This window comes from Panthera leo, chromosome C2 (assembly GCF_018350215.1).
Source record: "Panthera leo isolate Ple1 chromosome C2, P.leo_Ple1_pat1.1, whole genome shotgun sequence".
In the NCBI taxonomy this organism is placed as follows: Eukaryota; Metazoa; Chordata; class Mammalia; order Carnivora; family Felidae; genus Panthera; species Panthera leo.
In genome coordinates, this window is record NC_056687.1 from 151,186,094 (window position 1) to 151,207,204 (window position 21,111).

The 21,111-nt window shown below is 57.5% G+C and overlaps 1 protein-coding gene across 2 annotated transcripts; it reads left to right on the plus strand.

Annotated features, from left to right (window-relative positions):
• The first annotated feature begins 13,134 nt into the window (after nucleotides 1-13,134).
• On the plus strand, nucleotides 13,135-19,896 carry XIRP1 (xin actin binding repeat containing 1). 2 transcript variants are annotated; one of them, XM_042955701.1, is made up of 3 exons: nucleotides 13,135-13,236; nucleotides 16,111-19,435; nucleotides 19,851-19,896. In XM_042955701.1, the coding sequence occupies exons 2-3, from the start codon at nucleotides 16,112-16,114 to the stop codon at nucleotides 19,857-19,859; spliced, it is 3,333 nt and encodes a 1,110-aa protein (XP_042811635.1). In that variant the 5' UTR covers nucleotides 13,135-13,236; nucleotide 16,111; the 3' UTR covers nucleotides 19,860-19,896. The 2 variants fall into 2 exon arrangements, with proteins under 2 accessions (XP_042811635.1, XP_042811636.1); XM_042955702.1 differs by lacking the exon at nucleotides 13,135-13,236 and having other exon boundaries at nucleotides 16,029-19,435.
• Nucleotides 19,897-21,111: the final 1,215 nt, after the last annotated feature.

Consider the following 21,111-nt stretch of genomic DNA (forward strand, 5'->3'; position numbering starts at 1 on the left):
GAATTTCATTGCATGCCACTGGAGGGTTTTAAGCAGGATAGTGATAAAATCTGAAAGCTGGCATAAAAGGTCACTGAGGGCCCCTGGGGGCTCAGTCAGTTAAGCGTCTGACTTCGGCTCAGGTCATTGTCTCACGGTTCTCGGGTTCGAGCCCCACATCAGGCTCTGTGCTAACTTTGTGTAGCCTGCTCAGGATACTCTCTTTCCCTCTCTCTCTGCCCCTCCCTCACTTGCACACATGCTCTCTCTCTCTCTCTCTCAAAATAAATAAATACACTTAAAATAATAACAATAAAAGGTCACTGGGATAGACGGCATCCGGACCTGCCCCCTTCACCCCTGCCAGAACTCATTCACCCAGCTGCTGAGAAGGTTGACCTGAGCTGAGCTGAAAGCCCTCAGGGGACTCTCTCTTTCCAAGGATTGCCTGGGGCTGGGAAAAACTACCTTGCCCAAGGCTGCACCCCCTTCCTGGAGTCAAAGTACATGCAACACCACCGATGAAAGAACGTGAAAAGCTGGGCCCCTGCGCAGACAACACGGAAGGGCTACCCCAGCTTCAAACCTCTGCAGGATTGACAGCTGTGAGCCTTGTGCTGGCTGCATTGCAATTTGATGGTCTCCCCCCCGCCGCCCCTCCCAAGGAGTCTATCTCTTCCCATCCTTTCCCCACACCTCTTGGGCTCGTGGGCGCTCTCCAGAAGGCTTCCTGTATGCACATCTGCATCTCAGAGTCTGAGTCCCTGGGGAACCTGACCTGCAACAGATCATGCTGGGAGCAGCCTGAGAAAGCAAACGTGAAATGGGACTTTGGTGCTGCTTACCTTGCTGGTTGTAGGTACAGATGGCCCCTGAGGAGCTGTGGCAGTGCAATTGTCTGAACGGTCCCGGGGGCTGAGCTGCTGGATGGTGGATGGAGGGAGGGGATCTCCTGATGGGTGTGGAGTATTAGGCCTTTAGAGGTCCGGAGTAGTAACTCTAGCAACTATAATGCGATGGAAATTGATCCTGGCGGGAGCCTCTAAAGCGTGCCAAGGGTGAAAGCCAGAAGGTCTCCTTGGCAGACCTTGGGCTCTCATCTCCTGCATCCAGAGAGCAGAAAAGGCTCTAGAATAGTTTCCTATTGCTGGCTTAGAACAACACAAATTTACTCTTCTCCAGTTCTGAAGCTCAGAAGTCTGAAGAGAGTCTTTGGGGCTAGAATCAAGGTACCGTTGGGGCTTGTTCCTTCCACAGGCTCCGGAGGGAAGAATCCATTCCCTTGCCTTGTCTGCTTCTCAAGGTCACTGTGTATTCTTTGGCTTACGGCCCCACCCCTCCTGCCTTCAGAGCCCATCCGTCCAGCTTCTGCTTCTGTGCCCACATCTCCTTTTTCTGACTTGCAGCCTCTTCCCTTTCTTGTGATTAGATTGGGCCCATTGAAGTAATCCAGGATAGGGACGCCTGGGTGGCTCAGTCGGTTAAGCGTCTGACTTGGGTTCAGGTAATGGTCTCGCGGTTCATGAGTTCAAGTCCTGCATCGGACTCTCTGCTGTGAGCCCAGAGCCCGCTCAGGATCCTCTGTCTCCCTCTCTCTCTTCTTCTCCCCCGCTTGCATACACTCACTCTCTCTCTCTCTCTCTCTCTCAAAAGTAAATAAGCTTTTAAATAAATAAATAATCCAGGATAATCTCCCCATCTCAGAATCCTTAATATGCTCACATCTACAATGTCCCCCTTGCCACATAAGGTAACACATTCACAGGTTCCAGAGATTAGGAGGTGGACCATTATTCAGCCCACCACAAGGTTGGATGAGGGCGTGCGAGCAAAGAAAGGGTCAAGAATGATCTCAAGGTTTTGGAGTCTGAGCAACTGGAAGGATGAGTGGCTATAACCAGAGATGGAGAAGACAAGGAGCTGAGAGATTCGGCCAGAACTTCTTTGGAAGTGGAATCTTGCCACTTCTCCCGAAGGCTTCCTTGTGTTCAAAGATAATTTTGCGGGGGAGGGCGCCCGGGTGGCTCAGTCGGTTGAGCGTCCAACTTCAGTTCGGGTCATGGTCTCACAGTTTGTGAGTTCGGGCCCCACGTCGGGCTTTGTCCGAGCCCGCTTTAGATCCTCTGTCCCCTCCCCGCCCCCCACTCGTGTGCGCGCTCTCTCAAAAATAAATAAGCATTTTTATAAAAAGATAATTTTCAGGACATGGTAAGGTCTCATGACTCATGCAGCTGTCACAAATGAACACGTGTTGAAGGATGTTATTTTATTCGTGACGGAACCCAAGCAGACGGTATGACTGATTCAAAGGAAAACTCCAAACGGCACAAATTTACCGGGAGTGAAGGAACTCCGACATGAATTACAAAAGGAACGAAAGGCGGGGAGGAAGTGTATTAAAATCGCTACCAGCCAGGGCAGCAGTTATGTATCAGTAACTCACCTGTTAGGAAGGGTTTCAAGGTCGCTCCAACACAATGAACAGGGCTAGAATCTAGTGGCCCAGAAAGGCGTGTCGTTGGTGGCGCATAATTGTGAGATACATTCCCCCCTCCACATCTGATCCCTCTCTCAGAACTCAACAGGCAATTCCCAGGGAGGGCCGGTTAAGTTTCCGGCAGGAGGGGAATGGGGAGGTAGGCTCGAGGTCAGCGGGCAAAGATCTAACAAAGAACGGCTCAAAGAAACACAATAGTTGCACATTGTAACACAAACCTTTTGTGCTGTATTTCTCACGAACTTCTTAACTGGCTGCTCTTTGTTTATAGAGAAACTTCAGGGACTGAATATCTGGGTCCCCGCCCCAAATTCCTAGGCGAAAGCCCCACCCTCCCAGCCGATGGCGTTTGGAGAGTAATTAGGGTTGGATGAGGTCATGAGAGTGGGGCCCCCGTTGACAGGATTAGTGTCCTTTTAAGAAGAGGAAGAGAGATTAGGACTCTCCTTACACCACCACCCCCCCCCCCAACTGCCATGTGGGGACCCAGCAAGCTAGTAAGAGGTCCTCACCAAAGAACCAAATCTGCAGGTATCTTGATTTTGGACGTCTCAGCCTCCAGAACTGTGACAGAAAAAAAAAAAAAAAAAAAAAAAAAGTCCTGTTCTCTAAGCCATCCATCCAGCCCATGGCATTTTGTCATGCCTGACTAATATAGAAGCTATTGCTTTTTTTTTTTTTTTTTTTGGTCCAGTCACTTTGTAATCAGCCACCTGGTGACATTCTACATTCCACACAAGTGCAATTAGACCAGACTGAACAAAAACAAACTTAATGCATCCACTCTCCTGGCCATGATCGCTTTGGAACCAAGAGCGCATTCCTTTTACGCAGCTGCTCCCGGGCAACCCGACAGCCCTTCCTTGGCTGTGGCTAAACTGGAGGTACCATGGTTTCTATAAATAAGTACTAAATTTACCAGAATAATCTCTCATATGCTCTCTTTTCCTTCGTCTCTTCTTCTAAGCCAGTTACCACGCATGAGGGGGAGAGAAGGAGTGAACTCTGCTGTGCGGGAACTTCGGCAGAGCAGAAGATACAACCCAGCACCGGACAGAAAATCTTAGATGCCCATCCCTACGTTTGCTGTCAAGAGTAGAATGTGTCGGGACAAAAACAATTTTCTGCTGGCAGAGGGTCAGTGCTGGGGCCTGTGCATTAACTAACAACAAGCAGATTAAGAGGAGAGAAGACATGGGGGCACCTGGATGGCTCAGAAGGTTCACCGTCTGACTTCGGCTCAGGTCATGGTCTCGTGGTTCATGAGTTCGAGCCCCGCGTCAGGCTCTGTGCTGACAGCTCGGAGCCTGGAGCCTGCTTCGGATTCCGTGTCTCCCTCTCTCTCTCTGCCCCTCCCCCACATGTACTCTGTCTCTCTGTCTCTCAAAAATAAATAAATGTTTAAAAAAAAGTTTTTTAAATCATCTTGATGCCATGGAGGTGCATTTTGAATGCCTCCAGATGCAAAACCGTTCATGTAACAAGGCTTTTTCAAAGGGCATTTCCTAGCCCAGAGATTTTAGTCAAAGCTCCATAGGTAAGAAAAACGCAGCCAAGAGCCCCGTCCCTCCCCCACCCCCAGTCTGGAATGAAGTCCGAGACTTACAGAAAGTTGGCGACCAAATTGGCTTTTCACCTTTAGCCCGACACGTGCCACCAGGCAGAAGCTTGGGACTGGAAGTTAAACTGGAAAGAGGGTTTCTTGAAGCAAGACTTGTCCCTCCTCCTACCCTGGGTCCGATAGGGGGCCTTCAAGAGGGTGGCCGGGAGAACCCGGTCCCTGGGCTGCGTGCAAGCCCACTCAGGAGGACCTGCATGCAGACGCCAAGAAGGGGTAAGCACTTGTCTTGAGGTCACGTCGCCCTGTTGAGGGAATGACCCACCCATGGGTGGTGTCTCCAGTGCACCCACAGGGCAGTCTGCAAGAGGAAGGGCCAGCATTTGGGCATCCGACGCTCCCGGGGGGCACCCCCAACGCTTTTCTTCTCCCTCCGTCTCCTTCCCGCACCGTGAGCCTGGAGTGACAGTGGTTGGGTAAAGGGTAAAGAGGACTGAGTCCGGAGAAGAAAGAGAAATAACTCACCACCGATCCCTCCCTGACTTCCCCACCTGAGTTTCTAAGCCGAGTCGGGACAGTCTTCCATAGTGCCGCCTTGCTCGCCTCCCTGCCGCCCCCCACATCTGCCCAGTTTGCCTTTGGTGTCCTGACCCCTCCAGGATCCACGTTCAAGGGAAAAGGGCAGGAGAGAGATTGCTGTTCTGGTACTTTCCTAAAGCATTGATTCCTGAGCTTGGCAGATGTTCAAGGCCGGCTCTTTCTATCACGGGGTGTTTTGAAGGTTGTTTGGGGACTCCCCGAAACTCGACACCTCCTGCAGTGACTGACACGCGGATGTACTTGTCAGCTTGCTCCGGATAATTCCCATTTAGCCGCTGGACCTAGAAGTTTACCCCACAAATATTCTCTCTTTGGGGTTCCCACTGGGCTCCTGGCAGCCCCCTTGGGTCAGCCATTCGAAGAGGTCTTTCTCCATCTCAAGGTACCCGGGACCCCGCTATTCTCAATCACCCCAGCCTCTTTTCTAGGTCCATCCGCCTGAGAGCAGACTTTTCTGCCGGGGCCCGCATGGCGAGGCCTGGGGAGTGGCCGTGGAGAGGGGAGTTTATGGAGGCCATGTGGGCCTGCAGTCTGGGGTGTCCTCACACAGCCACAGTCCCCTCGTGGTGCAGGACAGAACAGGGACAGGAGGCGAGGAAGGGTGAGGCCAGGGTCCGTTTATCTTGCTCCTGAGGCAAACGTTAGGGGAGGCGAGGGAGTGGAGGAGGCTGAGGTGTGCCGGGCAGCTCAGCAGGCAGAACCGGCAGGCCCTCCCAGCCTGAGTGGGAGAGAGCTTTGTGCGTCCTGAGGGCAGGCAAGGGAGGGAGGGAGAGAGCGCTGTGGGGCGGGGTTGGGGACACCCGTGGGGCTGCTTCACTCAGACCCTTGGGAGGCCTGGCCAGCCTCCGTCTCATCCCAGGCGCAGAGGGAAGCCTTGCGGCGGTCTGAGCACGGGGACAGACCCCTCCCTTGCCGCTCTGTGACTGGTGGTGAGGGCACCAGAAGCAGGCACTCGAGGGAGAGTCGAGAGGCTAGTGTGGGAACGAACGGTGGGAAGTGGTGGCCTGGGCTGGAGCGAGGTCACCCCGGGACCGCCCCGGACCTGCCCCAGCTTCCTGCATGTTCTCAACAGCCACTCTGTCACCGGAGAGTCGCAATAACTCTGAGGAAAGGGAGGTTAGCCCTACACATTCTATACTTGGAGATGAGGTCAAAAGGTCCGGTGCCTGGAGCCAGATAACCTCGTCCTGCTTCAAGTTTTTAGCCAGTGGATTCTAGAGCTTTGATGTGGTCCATTTGCCTGGCTGGACAGGAACTGTCACCACAGCACAGATCACTCCTGTCCTGTTTACCCTATATCCCCCACCCCGCCCCTTCCCTCCGCTCGCACTTGTCCTCTCTCTCTCTCTCAAAAATGAATAAACATTTTGGCAAAAGGAAAGAAAAGTCATAGAGTGTCCTTCCGCTAGTCTGGATGCAAGAGGATGGCATATAACTCCTTTCTAGCAGTCGGAGAAGAGTCAGAGTCTGATAAGGGAGACGTGGTGGGGCTGGGAGATATTAGAGTAGCGTCTTTGGAAAATGTGTTCAATGTGTCCCACGCACAAGCAAGGGACTTTTGGTACCTTTTGTTCAAGGAGGAAGGGATATATGTCACACTCTAGAAAGGTTGCCCTGTAACTTGCAGAAGATAAAGCTTTGAAGTTTTTTGAGGGTTGAGATAAGGCTTTGAAGTCAGAGGGTGAATTGATAGCTATGATGATAAATCACTTGTGTGTTTTATCTGCCTCATGTAGCCTCCATGAGGGGAGAGAGAAAAAATCTCCAGTGCTTGGCCAAGAGCTCAGCAAGCACCTAGCAGCAGGGCAAAGCATTCTCGCAGAATAAATCAATGAGATGATAAAATGCAGTCTTCCGAGAGAGACGATGTGTCACTTGGTGAGGTGCTGCCACCTTCTGGGCACTGGAGGCATTGCCGGCCATTTCCAAAGCTCCGGTTGTCCACCTGCCTTTGGAACTCTGCGCGCCTCTCTTGCCAGAGGTGTTTTCCTGACCCCGATTGGGTTTTTAACGACAACCCTGACTCCTATATTGGCTCCTACTTGACCAGCGAGAATTGGGAGGACCAGAGGACTTATGGGCCAGAAGCATTTCTCCCGGGTGCTTCCACGTGGCTTGGCTCGCGGCGGCTTCCGGCCAACGTCCTCAAGGGCATCCTTGGTGAATCCGGCAGCCCCTTCCGGCTCCTTTCCTTACTCCTGGGAGCACCGAACACCGTTGCTCTCTTCCTTCCTTGAAATGCGTTTCTCCCTCAGCATCTTCCAAGACCAACTCCTCTCCTGGTTTCTGTCCTGCCTCCCTGGCTGCTGCCTCACTCTGCAGCGTCTCCCAGGTCTGTCCCCGAGCCTGCTGCTCCTCGCAGAGCCCTGGGGGAGCACTCCTGCATCCCCTCTGCACACAAATGGCTGCCAGGTCTCCTGTCACCAGCCCAGAGGTCCGGATCCCACTACCTGGCCCCTGAAGACCGGCTCTGCCCTCATCGTGTCCGAAGTCAGCCGGTCCCCCCTGTCTCCCTTTCACCCTGGCCTCCCCCCTGACTCCCATCGCCTCCCCGCTGCCCCAGGCGGGACAGCTGTTGACCGCCCCTGAGGACCCTTCTCCTCACGGCCAAGTACACCGAACGGTTGTCGCTTTGCCTAGACGGCACACTTTTTAGCTCACTCAGGCACCTTTAAGTTCTTTCACATTTCGTCTGTTTTACTTCCTGAGCACCACGCTGACGCAGCCCCTTTGTCCCCTCTTCTCTGCCACCGCCAAAATCTCCGTCACTTGGAACTTGGGCTGCTGGGACCAGCTCTCATCACCCGCCTCCTGTGATCCAAACTGTCCCTTGAAATAGACCCTTCGCAATGGGGCCCAACCTCCTTGGCTGACACTCACCCCTTGGCCCACGCCCACCCCCCAAGACCACGCTCCGTTCCGCCATCCACCCTGCCCTCAACTCACACGGCACATGTCACGCCCATCCACACCTGTGTCTGTGCCCACTCTCTTCCCTCTGCCCGGAAGCCCTTCCCTCACCAGCCCATCCCCACTGTACAGACAGGAAAACTGAGGCTCAGAGAGCTGATACGACCTGTCCAAGGCTGCAGAGCTGGCAAGTGTGGAGCTGGGGTTCCAGAGGTGGGCTTTCTGAACCCACTCCTTCACTGCTCCGCGGAGCCCCGGCTCTCCCGCAAGCCTCCAGCTCCCCACGTGTGATTTGGGGGGTGATGAAAGACTGGGCTCTTCCTGCTGTGACTTCCCCTAGCCGGGATTTCTGGAGGCTGAGATGCTCTGAGGCTCCCTGCTGACCTGGGCCGTACCGAGCACAGCTTCCTAGGACCCCCCCCCCCCCCCCAGCCAGCCACACGGTGGAGAATGCTTAAGCCAGCCTCTGGGCAGACCCGGTGCCTGTTCCAGGTAGGCAGGCGTGGCCTCCTGCCCTCCCTCAAGTGCTCCAGTTTGCCCTCGATTACTTTTCTATTCCTGTGAGGCCAAATATCGCAAACTTTGTGGGATAAGTGACACCCTTTATTAGCTTACAGTTCTGTAGCCAAAACAGAAGTCCGGCACGGCAGAGTTGAGCTCTCTGCTCGGGGAATCGCAAGGCTGGAACGAGGCTGAGCCTCGCCTGGACGCTGAAGAAAACTCCTCCTCTTCCAAGTTCATTCAAGATGGTGACAGAATTCGGCTCCCATAATTACTGGACTGAGGTCCCCATTTCCTTGCTGTCAGCCAGGAGGCTCTCTCAGTTCTTTAAAGCACCACGTTCCTTCTCAGATGGTCCCTCCATTTGCAAGTCGGGGAAGGTGTGTCAAATGTCCCCTTGCCTGCAGCCAGCTGAAGAAAACTTTCTGCGAAGAAGAGCCTTCCCTGATTAGGTCAGGCCCACCCAGATGCTCTCTTTATCATGATCTTAAGATCAACTGACTTGGGACTTTAATCACACATGCAAAATCCTTCACAGCAGTGGTTAGAGTAGTGTGTAATGAATCACCCGGGGACAGGAATCTTGGGGGGCCATATTTATTATTTAATGTTTATTTTTGACACCCAGAGAGAGCATGCATGAGTGGGGAGAGGGGTAGGGGCAAAGAAAGAGGGGAAGAGAGGATCTGAAGTGGGCTCCACGCTGACAGCGGAGAGCCCCATGCAGGGCTCGAACCCACAAAGTGTGAGATCATGACCTGAGCCGAAGTCGGATGCTTCACCAACTGAGCCACCCAGGCTCACCATTCCATCGTTAGAATTCTGCAAACTAAGGGACGCCTGGGTGGCTCAGTCGGTGAAGCATCCGACTTCGGCTCAGGTCACGATCTCACAGCTCATGAGTTCGAGCCCCGCGTCCGGCTCTGTGCTGACAGCTCAGAGCCTGGAGCCTGCTTCGGATTCTGTGTCTCTGTCTCTCTGTCCCTCCCCCCTCTCATGCTGCCTCTCTCTGTCTCTCAAAAATAAATAAACGTTAAGGAATTCTGCCAACTATATCCTATAAGACCTGCTCAAATTAATCTGTACTCAGCAGAGTTAGAAGGTGCCCAAATGGGTTATACTTGACCCCGTGATTTCAGGGCCTCCATTAACAACACCCCTCTCTCCACCCTGGGCTCAGATTTTCCCAGCTCCCTGACTACACGTAGGCCATATCTTGTCCAAAGTCAGCCTGTCCCCCCCCCCCTGCCCTGTCCCCCATTCACCCTGGCCTCCCCCTGACTCCCATCGCCTACCCGCTGCCCCAAGCCGGACAGCTGTTGACCGCCCTGAGGACCCTTCTCCTCAAGGCCAAGTACACCGTGCTGTTCCCCACTAACTTAGTCAGCTCAGGCCGCCAGAACAAAATACCACAGACTGAGTGGCTTACAGAACAGAAATTAATTTTGTCACAGTTCTGGAGGCTGGGCATCCAAGATCCAGGCAATGGCCAGTTTGGTTTCTCCTGAGGCCTCTCTCCATGGCTTGCTTGCAGATGGCCATTTTCTCACTGTGCCCTCCCCGGGCCTTTCCTCTGTGCTCATGCATTTCTGGTGTCTCTTTCTCTTCTTACAGAGGACACTAGTCCTACTGGATCAGGACCCTGCCCGTTTGGCCTCATTTTACCTCAGTTACTTCTTTAAAGATCTTGTCTCCAAATACGGTCACATTCTGAGGTCTGGGGGTTAAGGCTTCAGTAATGAATCTGAGGGGGACATAATTCAGCTTCTAACACCCCCCATCTCTTCCCGTCAAGTGCCTCCTTATTTGGGGGAGTCGGTTCATAGGCCGCCTCCTCCGCGAAGCCACCTGGGTACTCCCACTTGGAGTTTGCTTCTCCCTCCCTGGGCCCCTCAACACCAAGCTGGTACCTCTGCCCTCACCGGGTCCATTTCCCACCGCACTGTGGGTCCCATGACAGGTTCCGCGGCCAACGAGCTGCTGCATCCTGGGAATGGTCCGGAACGAAGATCCCGAACTAAGACGCTAGGGTGCAGAGAACCGAGGGACCGTTCGGAGGTCATATAAATAGGAAGCGACAAGCAGGCGATTTGATCCCAGCTGTGTGACACCAGATCCCACGCTCCCCAGACCACGCTCTGCTGCCTCTCACGCGGTAGCCGCATTCCTAGGGCAGGAGGGTGGCGACTCGCCCCTCAAGTCGGCCCTCCCTTGGGGCTGACCCCAGAGCAGAAAACCCCCATTCTGGGTTCTGACGGTTTTATCAAGAGGCTGAGCGGACCTGTCTCCTGAAGGTCTGGAACAGCCAGCCTGGGCTGCTCGGAGCCGTCCCTTGCACCACTGCGTGCTTCCCAGCTAGAGGGAGGCCACGGCCGCCAGCCGGTGCCTGGAAAGGCATTCGTCTTCAGACAGGGAGGACACACTGGGATCTGGGATCCGGAGAAGCTGGGGTGACAGGGATCCAGGGGAAAGCTCAATGAGCTTACTCATTTATTGAGTTTCTAGTGTGCCAGGCACTGCTCTAAATGCACTGTGTGTGTGTGTGTGTGTGTGTGTGCGCGTGTGTGCGTGAGAGAGAGAAATGTGTATATTCTTCACAGCAACGCTTGGAGGCCTGCACGAGGATTATCCCCACCTTGTAAATGACGACACTGAGGAACAGAAGGAGCAAGTAACTCGCCAAGGTCACACAGCTGGTGGGTGTCACGGGCAGGATTCGAACTCAGGCAGTCTGCCTTGTAATCATTCCTGGACACCGCCTCTCCTGAAACTTGCCCCAAGTCGGCCACCAGCCGCTCATCTGAGCCCTGCCACCGCGTGCCAGCTCTGCAGGGAGACCATGAACTTCCGACCAATCCCGCTTGGAGGGAGGGGCTGACGGAGGAGCAGCGGGGGCCCCGGAAGGAGGGACTGGCCCCTGAAAACAAGAGCCTGCCCTCTCCACCCTCCCCGCGAGGCCCCTCCCCCTTGTGACGAAGATCAGTTAATCAGCACAGACATTCAACCTCCGTGTATTTATTTATTTCCAGCCTCATTCCCAGGATGGTTGGAGGAAGCCGCGCAGTGTGGCCACCAAAGATGCTCTGATAAATCGTGCCTTGATGGCCTTGTAATCGACACCTGATGATGTGGCTCAGTGGGATCATTACACATAGGGTGACCAGCTTGTGATGGTGTTCTTGGAGCCTCCCAGCTTTAAAACTGAAAGTTCTTGGGGTGCCTGGGTGGCTCAGTCGGTTAAGCGTCTGCCTTCAACTCAGGTCATGATCTTGTGGTTCGTGAGGTTGAGCCCTGCATCGGGCTGTCTGCTGTCAGCACAGAGCCTGCTTCAGATCCTCTGTCCCCCCTCTCTCTGCCCTTCCCCCCTTGTGTGCACACTCTCTCTCTCTCTCTCTCAAAAATAAACATTTTTTAAAAAAGTAAATAAAATAAAACTGAAAGTCCTTTATTCTGGGAACCTCTCAGAGACAGACCCTCATTACACAGGACGCAGCGCACAAAGTCTCCTTGCTAGACTATGGATGTAGCTCAGAGCTTCCTAACAGCCAAGGCAAAGAGGGAAACACGCCCTGTTATGAGATTTTCAGTGTCAGTAGCAGTGCAAAAGAACTTTCCACAAGGATGTGTCCAGTATGTTTCTACGGAGCACTCAAAATGTGGCTCGCGTGTTGGAGTAACTGCATTTTTAATTTTACTTCATTTCACTCCATTTAAACATAAGTAAGAATCCCCCATGGCTAGTGGTGACTACATTGAAAAGCACGGTGTATTTGATAAGAACAAACCAGAGGCTCAGGAAAAGCCTGGGGAGCAGGCAGAGGGGTAGAAAAGGACAGGGGAAGCCAAAAGAGGGAGTGGATGTAAGAGAAGGGGTCCCCAGATGCCCCTCTCTCTGCCCCCAGGTTAGTGCAGCATGACTCACGCTGACTCAGTGGAAAAAGTGAGCAGTGCCTGGATCGCTCCCTGGCACCAGGGGGCATCCAGGATGTCAGAAGGAAGACCTTTTCTGCCAGGTAACAGAATGCACCTGCACGGCCTTAGACCCAGAGCCTGGGCAAAAGGCTTCCTTCATGTGTGCTCTGGATGGTCCCCCTGACACCCCTCACCTTCCTGGTCTAAATGTCAGGGTCTCCGGAGCCTGCTAAGCACCTTGGGTTCTGGGAGGCCAAGAAGAGGGAGGCATGACACCCCCCCCCACCCCCACCCCCTCACCCCGCTCCAGTCTGTCTGTGACTGGGAAGCTGATGACTCCAGGGTCAGAAATAACCCCACAGTCAGCTCGCCGCGTGCTACCCCTCCCTTTCCCCTCCGTTCCCAGAAAGTCTGGGCCCTGAGTCAGAGGGAAGAGCCCAAAAGTAAACAAGGACCCAGATAATCTGCTACGAAAACCACAGAACCATCCCGCGGAATTCTTTGATAATTCAGGGACCCAGGGAAGAGTCGAAGCCTGGAAATTCAGATGTCTTTCCCCCAATCCAGCTGCACTCGGGACTGTGTAGATGGGTGCTGTGGGGCAGGAAGAGGAAGGAGAAGAGAGAGGAGATCCTTGGCACCGAGGGAATGGGGGAGAAGGAGAGCTGGGCTGACCCCTAGAAGTCTCCAGACCAGGAGCAGAGGAGGAGAGGGCACAGGCCTGCCCGCAGGAGGCCTCCAGTCCCCTGCACAGTGGACACACACACATCAGCAATGGTCAGAGGCCAGTGTGGAGAAGGGGTGGGGGGGGCAGCACATGGGATTAGGGGCCATCCAGGTGTCAGATGCCCCTCTTTATTCATTCCCTCAAAATAGTCTGGGACACCTGCACCCCACCCCAGAGCTGAGTCACTGACACCAGTCCTCAGATGCAATTTGAATGAATGAAGCTGTCCCTACTCTTCTTCCCCTCCCAGCAGAAAGGACATGTAACTGATTCCCTGGGATGGAAGGGGAACTTCCACAAGCCCTAAAAATAACTAAGCCACTTCATACTCTGAACTTAGCCTCTCCCCCCCCCCCCGCCCCCGCCCCCACCTGGCCCACCCCATCGCCAGCAAGATAAAGGCAGCGGCTAGGGCTGGCAGAGGACAGAGACCCGAGCCAGGGCAGTGAGACGGCATCGAACGAGGCCAGCAGAACAGGACAGGCCGTGAACAAGAAGCCGGACGGGAAAGACAGACACCCAAGCACCCCCTCAGCCAAGTGGGATCTTCAGGTGAGTCTTTTCCCTGTCTTTCCATGGCAGGCTGGCTCTCTGGGCTGGGATCCCCTCTGGGATGGCTCTCAGGGTAGTGTATATCAGGGGTAGCTCTGGGCAGAGGAAGGAGGTCGTAGGTGAATTGGGGGGGGGGGGGGTCCTGATATAAAGATTCCATGAGGAAATTAAAGGAGAATTAGCATGAGCCCCATGGCCCGTCTCAGAGTGGCTGCCACAGGCCTGAGTCCCACAGAAGAGACAGGTTCTTACCAGTCTGGCATAATCCAGAAAGGCTTTCAGGAGGAGGTGGCCTGGAGTTGCGATTTTTAAAACACAGGTATGGAGCTCCTCAGGCTTCAGGGTTTCCTCTCAGGGGAGCCCCAGGCAGGCCCAAAGTCTGGAGGAAGGAGGGACCCAAGAGAGATGAGAGGACATGGGGGCTGGAGGGTAGGAAGTCGGCCCAATTCCGCCTAGTGAGGACAAACCCCATGCCCAGCTGTTGTGGGCGAAAGTCTTGGCATATCTGGCACCAGAATATCTTCCCAGGGCTGGCTTGAGCCCAGCTCCCCACATATCATGGCCTAAAGCCTGGGGTGGGAGGCCGACTTTGCCCCAGGCCATGGTCTTGCCCAGTAGGAAAGCCCTTGGGACAGATCTGGGGACACAAGGTGGGGAGACCAAATCTGAGTCTTCCCAGATGTTGAGGCCTGTGGAGGTGGCTGAGTCAAGGACAAGCAGACCTGGGAGAAAAGGTGGGGTCACCCTGAGAGGCTGGCCCAGCCCTAGGAGGCCAGGCTCTGGGGTTCAGGTCTGACCCTAAGTCTGATAGTCCGGTTCTGATTCCATCCACACCCCATGCCTGTCCCTGCCCTTTAGAAACTTAAGCCCCAGGAGTTTCAGTCCAGGCAGGGGCAGGGGTGAAAGGGCCAGGGGTCAGAAAACCTGCTTCAGATCTTGCCTTATGGAGCCCCTTGGAACAGCTCCTTCCTGTCTTCGGGCCTCAGTTTCTCCACCTAAACAATGAGGGGGTTAGGTTCCTTGACCTCTGAGTGTCCTTAGTTCTGACATCCCTGGACTGATGATTCTAACAATTTGTAACCATAGCGGAGATTCTGCAGATTCCTGAGGTCGGCAGTGGGGCGGAATTGGTGACCTATACGTGCCATCTGCTCAGGCCGCACTGGTAGTGACAGGACAGGGAGGCATGGGTGGCCTTTTTTCCCATCAGAACTCAGAAACAAAAGGAACCACCCGGAGCGTGCCCTGAGACTCCGGCTACAGGTTTTGTTCGACGTTTCCCTCCTCGGGGCTCTGATGTCTGGTGGGCATGCCGGATGGCTACCTCAGAGGAGGGTGACAGGCGGGTCTCAGGCCACCACGAAGGCAGCCACGAAGAGGATGTCCTGCCCCCACCCGCTGCCTGTGTCCTTGCCCCTCCCCCCACCCCCAGGCCCCAGCCCTGGTCGTCCTGCAGGCCAGGGGCCTGATATCCGCTCAGGAGGAGGAGGCAGCATCAGGGAGCCCCGGGCAGAGAAGATGAGGTGGGTGACGGAGCCCAGGGGCCCAGTGGCGAGCCTGAGCCTCCCGCCAGAGCCCAGGGCCATGCCGAGGCCAGGACCTCCGCTATATTTAGCACGAGTGTGGAGCTGAGCAGTGGGTCAGGGGCAGCGGGAGGGGGGACGTGCTTCTCATTCTTTCCCTACTGGCCTCTGAGGACTGTCAGTCCACCTGTCACAAGACAGATAAGACACACAGAGGACAGAGACCAGAGAAGGGCTGGAGGGGTGGGAGGCCGTGGGGAGGTGGGGGGGGGGGCGCTAGGGGGAAGCAGTGCCTTGGGGGAAGCTGACTGATGTGAAAGGGGGAGAAAAAGAAGTACAGGAGTTTGGGGCCGGCTGTGTGCAGCTGGGCAAGAGTCTGTGTGAGCAAGGGCAGGCTGTCTCTGCAGTAAGCCCTCAGTCCGCTGCCCTCCCTCCCTGTGGGTGTCACCCCCATGCTCTCCTAGGGGTGCCTGTGGGGGAACAGAGGGACCACAGCCAGGAAGACAGCTTCGCGCCCCCTCCCCTCCTATTTCTTGGGAGCTAGGCCCCCAAAAGGGTCTAGGAGCACCGAACTCATTAGCAAAGCTCTGACTGTCTCTATGCCTCACTTTCCTCGTCTTTAATTGTGAGTGGCTGGGCTAGAAGACCCTCGAGATTGAGGTCCCCCTAAGCTCAGACCTTCTGAGTCTCGGGGTATGGCACAGAAAGCCCTTACCTGGGATTCAGGATCTGGCCCTGCGGAACCGTGAGGTATCTGGTGAACACCTGCGCCTCACGGAGCCCCCCCGGCCGCTTCTGCTGTAGCACAGGCCCCAGGCCCCAGGTGGGGCCTGGAAGGGCCGAGAGTGAATGGAGAGCCAAGAGGTTAAAGGCTGGGCAGGGCTCCCGTGAGAGTGGCGACTGCGCCCTCTGGTGTTGCGAAAGGGAATTTCTTCTCCCTGGGAAGGAGTCCCCAGTTTAGGGACCTGCCTGCCTCTCCCGGACTGGGACCGTAGGTCAGGATTCACCTGGCAGCTCACGCGGGAAAAACGGACTAGGGTAAAGGAAGGCGAGGAGGGGGCGTGTCCAGTTTGCATCCCTGTAAGGGACAGGGTTTCACGGCCACTAGGGCCCCGCCTGCTTCCTAGCAACCCGGGTAATTCTGGGAAAGCAGAAGCTTTGCCCGAAGTTCAAGCCTTGTCACACGCCAGCCGTGCAGGGGGTGGGGCGATACCCCGGTGAGGTCTGGAGAGGAGGGGGGGGGGTCCCTAAACACAGGTCAACGCAGGACTGCTCTGCCCCTTGGCCCCGCCCACTGTGACTTCTCCCAGCTCCCGGCCCTTTCCTCATCTCTGCCCCTTCTCCTCCGAAGGATGGTCAAAGCCCAGACGCAGGCAGCCCCCACGCCGGCCACTCCGATGGCAGCTGCAGAAGACCTGCCCCTCCCCGCACCCCCGGGCCCGGAGGATCTGCCGCCACCGCCCCCCAAGGAGTCCTTCTCCAAGTTCCACCAGCAGAGGCAAGCCAGCGAGCTCCGCCGCCTGTACAGGCACATCCACCCTGAGCTCCGCAAGAATCTGGCCGAGGCTGTGGCTGAGGACCTGGCCGAGGTCCTGGACTCTGAGGTGCCCACCGAGGGTGATGTCCAGTGTATGCGCTGGATCTTCGAGAACTGGCGGCTGGACGCCATTGGGGACCGTGAGAGGCCGCCTGCCAGGGAGCCCGTGTCGGGCGGGGACGTCCAGGGTACCTCCCGCAAATTTGAGGAAGGCTCCTTTGCCAACAGCACAGACCAGGAGCCTGCAGGACCCCCGCCATCCGGAGGGGACGTTCGTGCGGCCCGCCGGCTGTTTGAGACAAAGCCGCTGGATGAGCTGACCGGCCAGGCCGAGGCGCCGGAGGCCCCGGTGAGGGAGCCCGAAGCCAGCGGGGATGTCCAGGGTACCAGGATGCTCTTTGAGACGCGGCCGCTGGACCGCCTGGGCTCCCGCCCCTCCATCCAGGAGCAGAGCCCCCTGGAGCTGCGCTCAGAGATCCAGGAGCTGAAGGGCGATGTGAAAAAGACAGTGAAGCTGTTCCAGACAGAGCCGCTGTGTGCCATCCAGGACGCAGAGGGTGCCATCCACGAGGTCAAGGCTGCGTGCCGGGAGGAGATCCAAAGCAACGCGGTGAGGTCTGCCCGCTGGCTCTTCGAAACGCAGCCTCTGGACGCCATCAACAGGGACCCCAGCCAGGTGCGGGTAATCCGGGGGATCTCCCTGGAGGAGGGGGCCCGGCCTGACGTCAGCGCAACCCGCTGGATCTTTGAGACACAACCCCTGGACGCCATTCGGGAGATCTTGGTGGACGAGAAAGACTTCCAGCCATCCCCAGACCTTATGCCTCCTGGTCCAGACGTCCAGCAACAGAAGCATTTGTTTGAGACCCGAGCATTAGACACTCTCAAGGGGGACGAGGAGTCTGGGGCACGGCCCCCACCCAAAGAGGAAGTAGTCCCTGGCGATGTCCGCTCTACCCTGTGGCTATTTGAGATGAAGCCCCTGGACACTCCCAGAGACAAGGTCCAAGTGGGTCACCTGCAGCGAGTGGGTCCCCGGGAGCAGGAGGGGCTCACGTCTGAGCATCTATGCGGCGATGGCTCCTCGGCTCTGTCCCTCTCTCAGAGTGCTCCCCAGAGGGATGGGGTGAAGGGGGACGTGAAGGCCTTCAAGAACCTTTTTGAGACCCTTCCCCTGGACAGCATCGGGCAAGGTGAGCCTTCGGCCCATGGGAATGTGAGCAGAGCCGAAGGAATGGATTCTGCTGGGCAGTCCCAGGACATAGGGTCCCCGGTGTATGCCATGCAGGATGGCAAAGGCCACCTCCATGCCCTGACCTCTGTCAGCAGAGAGCAGATAGTTGGAGGCGACGTGCAGGGCTACAGGTGGATGTTTGAGACACAGCCCCTGGACCAGCTAGGCAGAAGCCCCAGTACCGTGGACGTGGTGCGGGGTATCACCCGGCAGGAAGTGGTGGCCGGAGATGTAGGCACGGCCCGGTGGCTCTTTGAGACCCAGCCCCTGGAGGTCATCCACCAGCGGGAACGGGAAGAACGCCAGGAAGAAGAAGGAAAGGGTCAGGCAGGTCCCCAGCCTGAGGCACTCCCAAAAGGTGACGTGCGGACCATCCGGTGGTTGTTTGAGACCTGCCCGATGAGTGAGTTGGCAGAGAAGCAGGGGTCAGAGGTCACAGGCCCCACAACGGAGGCCGAGGCTCGGTCCTGCACCTGGATGTTTGCACCCCAACCCCTGGACAGGCCAGAAGGCTCCAGGGAGTGGCACCTGCAGGTCAGCCAGATGCAGGCTGGGGCCGGACAGACAGACAGGCATGTCTTTGAAACGGAGCCTCTGCAGGCCTCGGGCCGTCCCTGTGGAAGAGGGCCTGTGCGCTACTGCAGCCGCGTGGAGATCCCTTCGGGGCAAGTGTCTCGGCAGAAGGAGGTCTTCCAGGCCCTGGAGGCAGGCAAGGGGGAAGACCAGGGGCCCAGAGTACTCCCCGAGCCCATCCCTGTGGGCTCTGTGCACAAGTTCACCTGGCTCTTTGAGAACTGTCCCATGGGCTCCCTGGCGGCCGAGAGCGTCCGAGGGGGCAACCTCCGGGAGGAGCAGCCCACGGGCCCCTCAGGCAACAAGGCGCTGGAGAGGCAGGAGACTGCGGCCGAGGGCACCCTGAAGGCTTTGCACACTGTGCCTGGCATCCTGCACCATGGAGGCATCCTCATGGAGGCCCGGGGGCCAGGGGAGCTCTGCCTGGCCAGGTACGTGCTCCCAGGCCCAGGGCAGGGGGCACCCCACGTACGGAAGGAGGAGCTGGTGTCTGGCGAGCTTCCCAGGATTGTTCGCCAGGTGCTGCGCCGGCCAGATGTGGACCAGCAGGGGCTGCTCGTTCAGGAGGACCTGGCGGGCCGGCTGCATCTGAAGCCACTGAGGCTGCCAGCTCCGGGCGGCAGCGGGGATGTCAAAGACGTGGATCCCGAGTTCCAGCAGCTGCTGGCTTGTGGCCTGGGGGCCTCAGTCTCGAGGACCGGGCTGGTGATGCAGGAGACTGAGCAGGGGCTGGTCTCGCTGACCGCCTACTCCCTGCAGCCCCGGCTGACCGGCAGGGCCCCTGAGAGGGGCAGCGTGCAGCTGCTGGCCAGCTGCATCGACAAAGGAGACCTAAGCGGCCTGCACAGTCTGCGGTGGGAACCACCAGCTGATCCAGGTTCCGTGCCCCCCAGCGAGGGGACCCAGAAGCTGCCCCCAGCTGAGAACATCATCCATGTGCCCCCTCTGGACCCCAGCATGGCGATGGGGCATCTGAGAGGCCCGGGGAAGGCAGTCCCTCTGGCTGGGGAAGGGAAGCGGGAAGACAGCCACAGTGGACACAAAGGGATAGCAGCTGTGGGAGAGTCGGAAGCAACCACAGCTAGGCCTCTGGGGCCTGGGGCCCCAGACCTCCGGGCCGCCATGCAAAATCTGCGGCTGGCCACCGCCGAGGCCCAAAGCCTGCACCAGCACGTTCTGAGCAAGCACAAGCAAGCCTCCACCCCTGGAGCCACCTCCGCACCCTGTCAGGATGGTCAGCGGCAGGCATCGGCTGCGGCCACCGTGGCTGCCCAGAGCAACGCTGGGCCTAAGGCTGGAGGTGACCCCAGGATCCCAGCAGCCCCCAGAAAGGTCAGTGGGGAACAGGAAGCACTGCCCGGAGGGCTGCCGGGGGGGTGGGTGACTATTCAGGATGGCGTCTACACTGCTCACCCCGTGAGGACCTTTGACCCATCAAGGGGTGTCCAGCCTTCCGAAAGAGAGCTCCCACAGAGGGGCGGGGACGCTGCCCCCTCGGCCCAGGCTCCAAGCCCACTCCAGGAAGGGCCAAGGCAGAGTCGGGGGCCTGGGTGGGAGGAGCCTGGGGGCTGCACACAGACGGCCTGGGGATCTCCAGAGAAGGCAACGGCAAGAGTCGGCCCAGGAGGCCTCCAAGCTGCAAAGGTTGCCTCTTCAGCCCACCACACTCTGGCCTCTGGGCCTCGGCCTGCAGGTGCCAGCCTGCACTCCCATAATGCCTCTGTTCCTCCTCCTCCTCTTCTCTCAGCTGCTGTGACAGGACCCGACTTCGCAGCCCAAGCCCGCCGCGATGAGGACTGTATCCAGCAGGACTCCGAGGCCCTGCGGGCCCCCCTTCTCCACTCCCACAGCAGCCCTGCCAGCCAGAGAAGCCATGGGGACGCACAGACAAAGACCCCAAACCCGGAGCCCAAAACGCCCCCGAGGAAGAAACCTCAGCTGCCTCCCAAACCCGCACACCTAAGCCAGATCCCCCCTCCCCAGTGGCTGCCCAAGCCCTCAGCTCTGTCTCCCAGCTCCTCCAGAGAAGCCGGGCAAGGAGACTACAAGCCAGGTGAGAGAGACGCAGCCATCGGCGGGCCAGCCCACGTCCCCACCGCCGCCAGCCGGGGATGCACGCGTCCGGCTGGAGGCTCCAGAGAACAGAGCCGGCCCAGTCCCCAACATGGCCCCGGCGCCACGGCTTCCAGATCCACCAAGAGCCAGGCTGCAGGCAGCAACGCCCAGAGCGCTGAGCCCCGCAAGCTCTCAGCTCTCCACGGTCACCCCACCTCACCGCTGCAGGGTCCCAGCCCCGCAGGAGAGAGGCCCGAGGCAGATTCCCAGCAAGGGGCCTCTGAGAACGCGGGGCTTCTGCAGGGAAGCCAGCAAGAGCTCCAGGGTCTCCTGAGCCAGGTGCAAGCCCTGGAGAAGGAGGCGGCAAGCAGTGTGGACGTGCGGGCGCTGAGGAGGCTCTTTGAAACCGTGCCCCAGCTGGGAGTGGCTCCTCAGGCTCGTGCTGCCCCCCAAAAGCCTGAGGCCTCAGTGGTGCAGGCCTTTGGGGAACTGACAAAGGTCGGCACAGAGGTGGCCCGGCTGAGGGAACAGACCCTGGCCAGGCTGCTGGACATTGAGGAGGCTATACACAAGGCCTTGAGCTCCATGTCTGGCCTCCAGCCTGAGACAAACACCAAGGGCCGGTCGCAAGGACCCCTGGAGGACCACGGTGCCCGCGAGATCGGTAACACGGACAGGAGGAAAGCCGGACCTAACTGCTCAGGCCGGGAGGTCAGAGGGCAGACTGCAGTCAAGAACCAAACCCAGGATGCATGCCCAAACCCAGATGCTCTGGACTCTGAGGTCCAGAGTCAGGCCAAGGTCAGAAATCACGCAGAGGCCGGGGTCAATCAGCCCCAGTGGTTCCTTCCACCAGGAGGCCAGAGACATTGAGAGAAGACTCGGGCCTCCCTGGGGTCTTCCCTTCCAGCCGAGATTCATCTTGCTCCCCGACCTTCATCTCCACTGAGTCA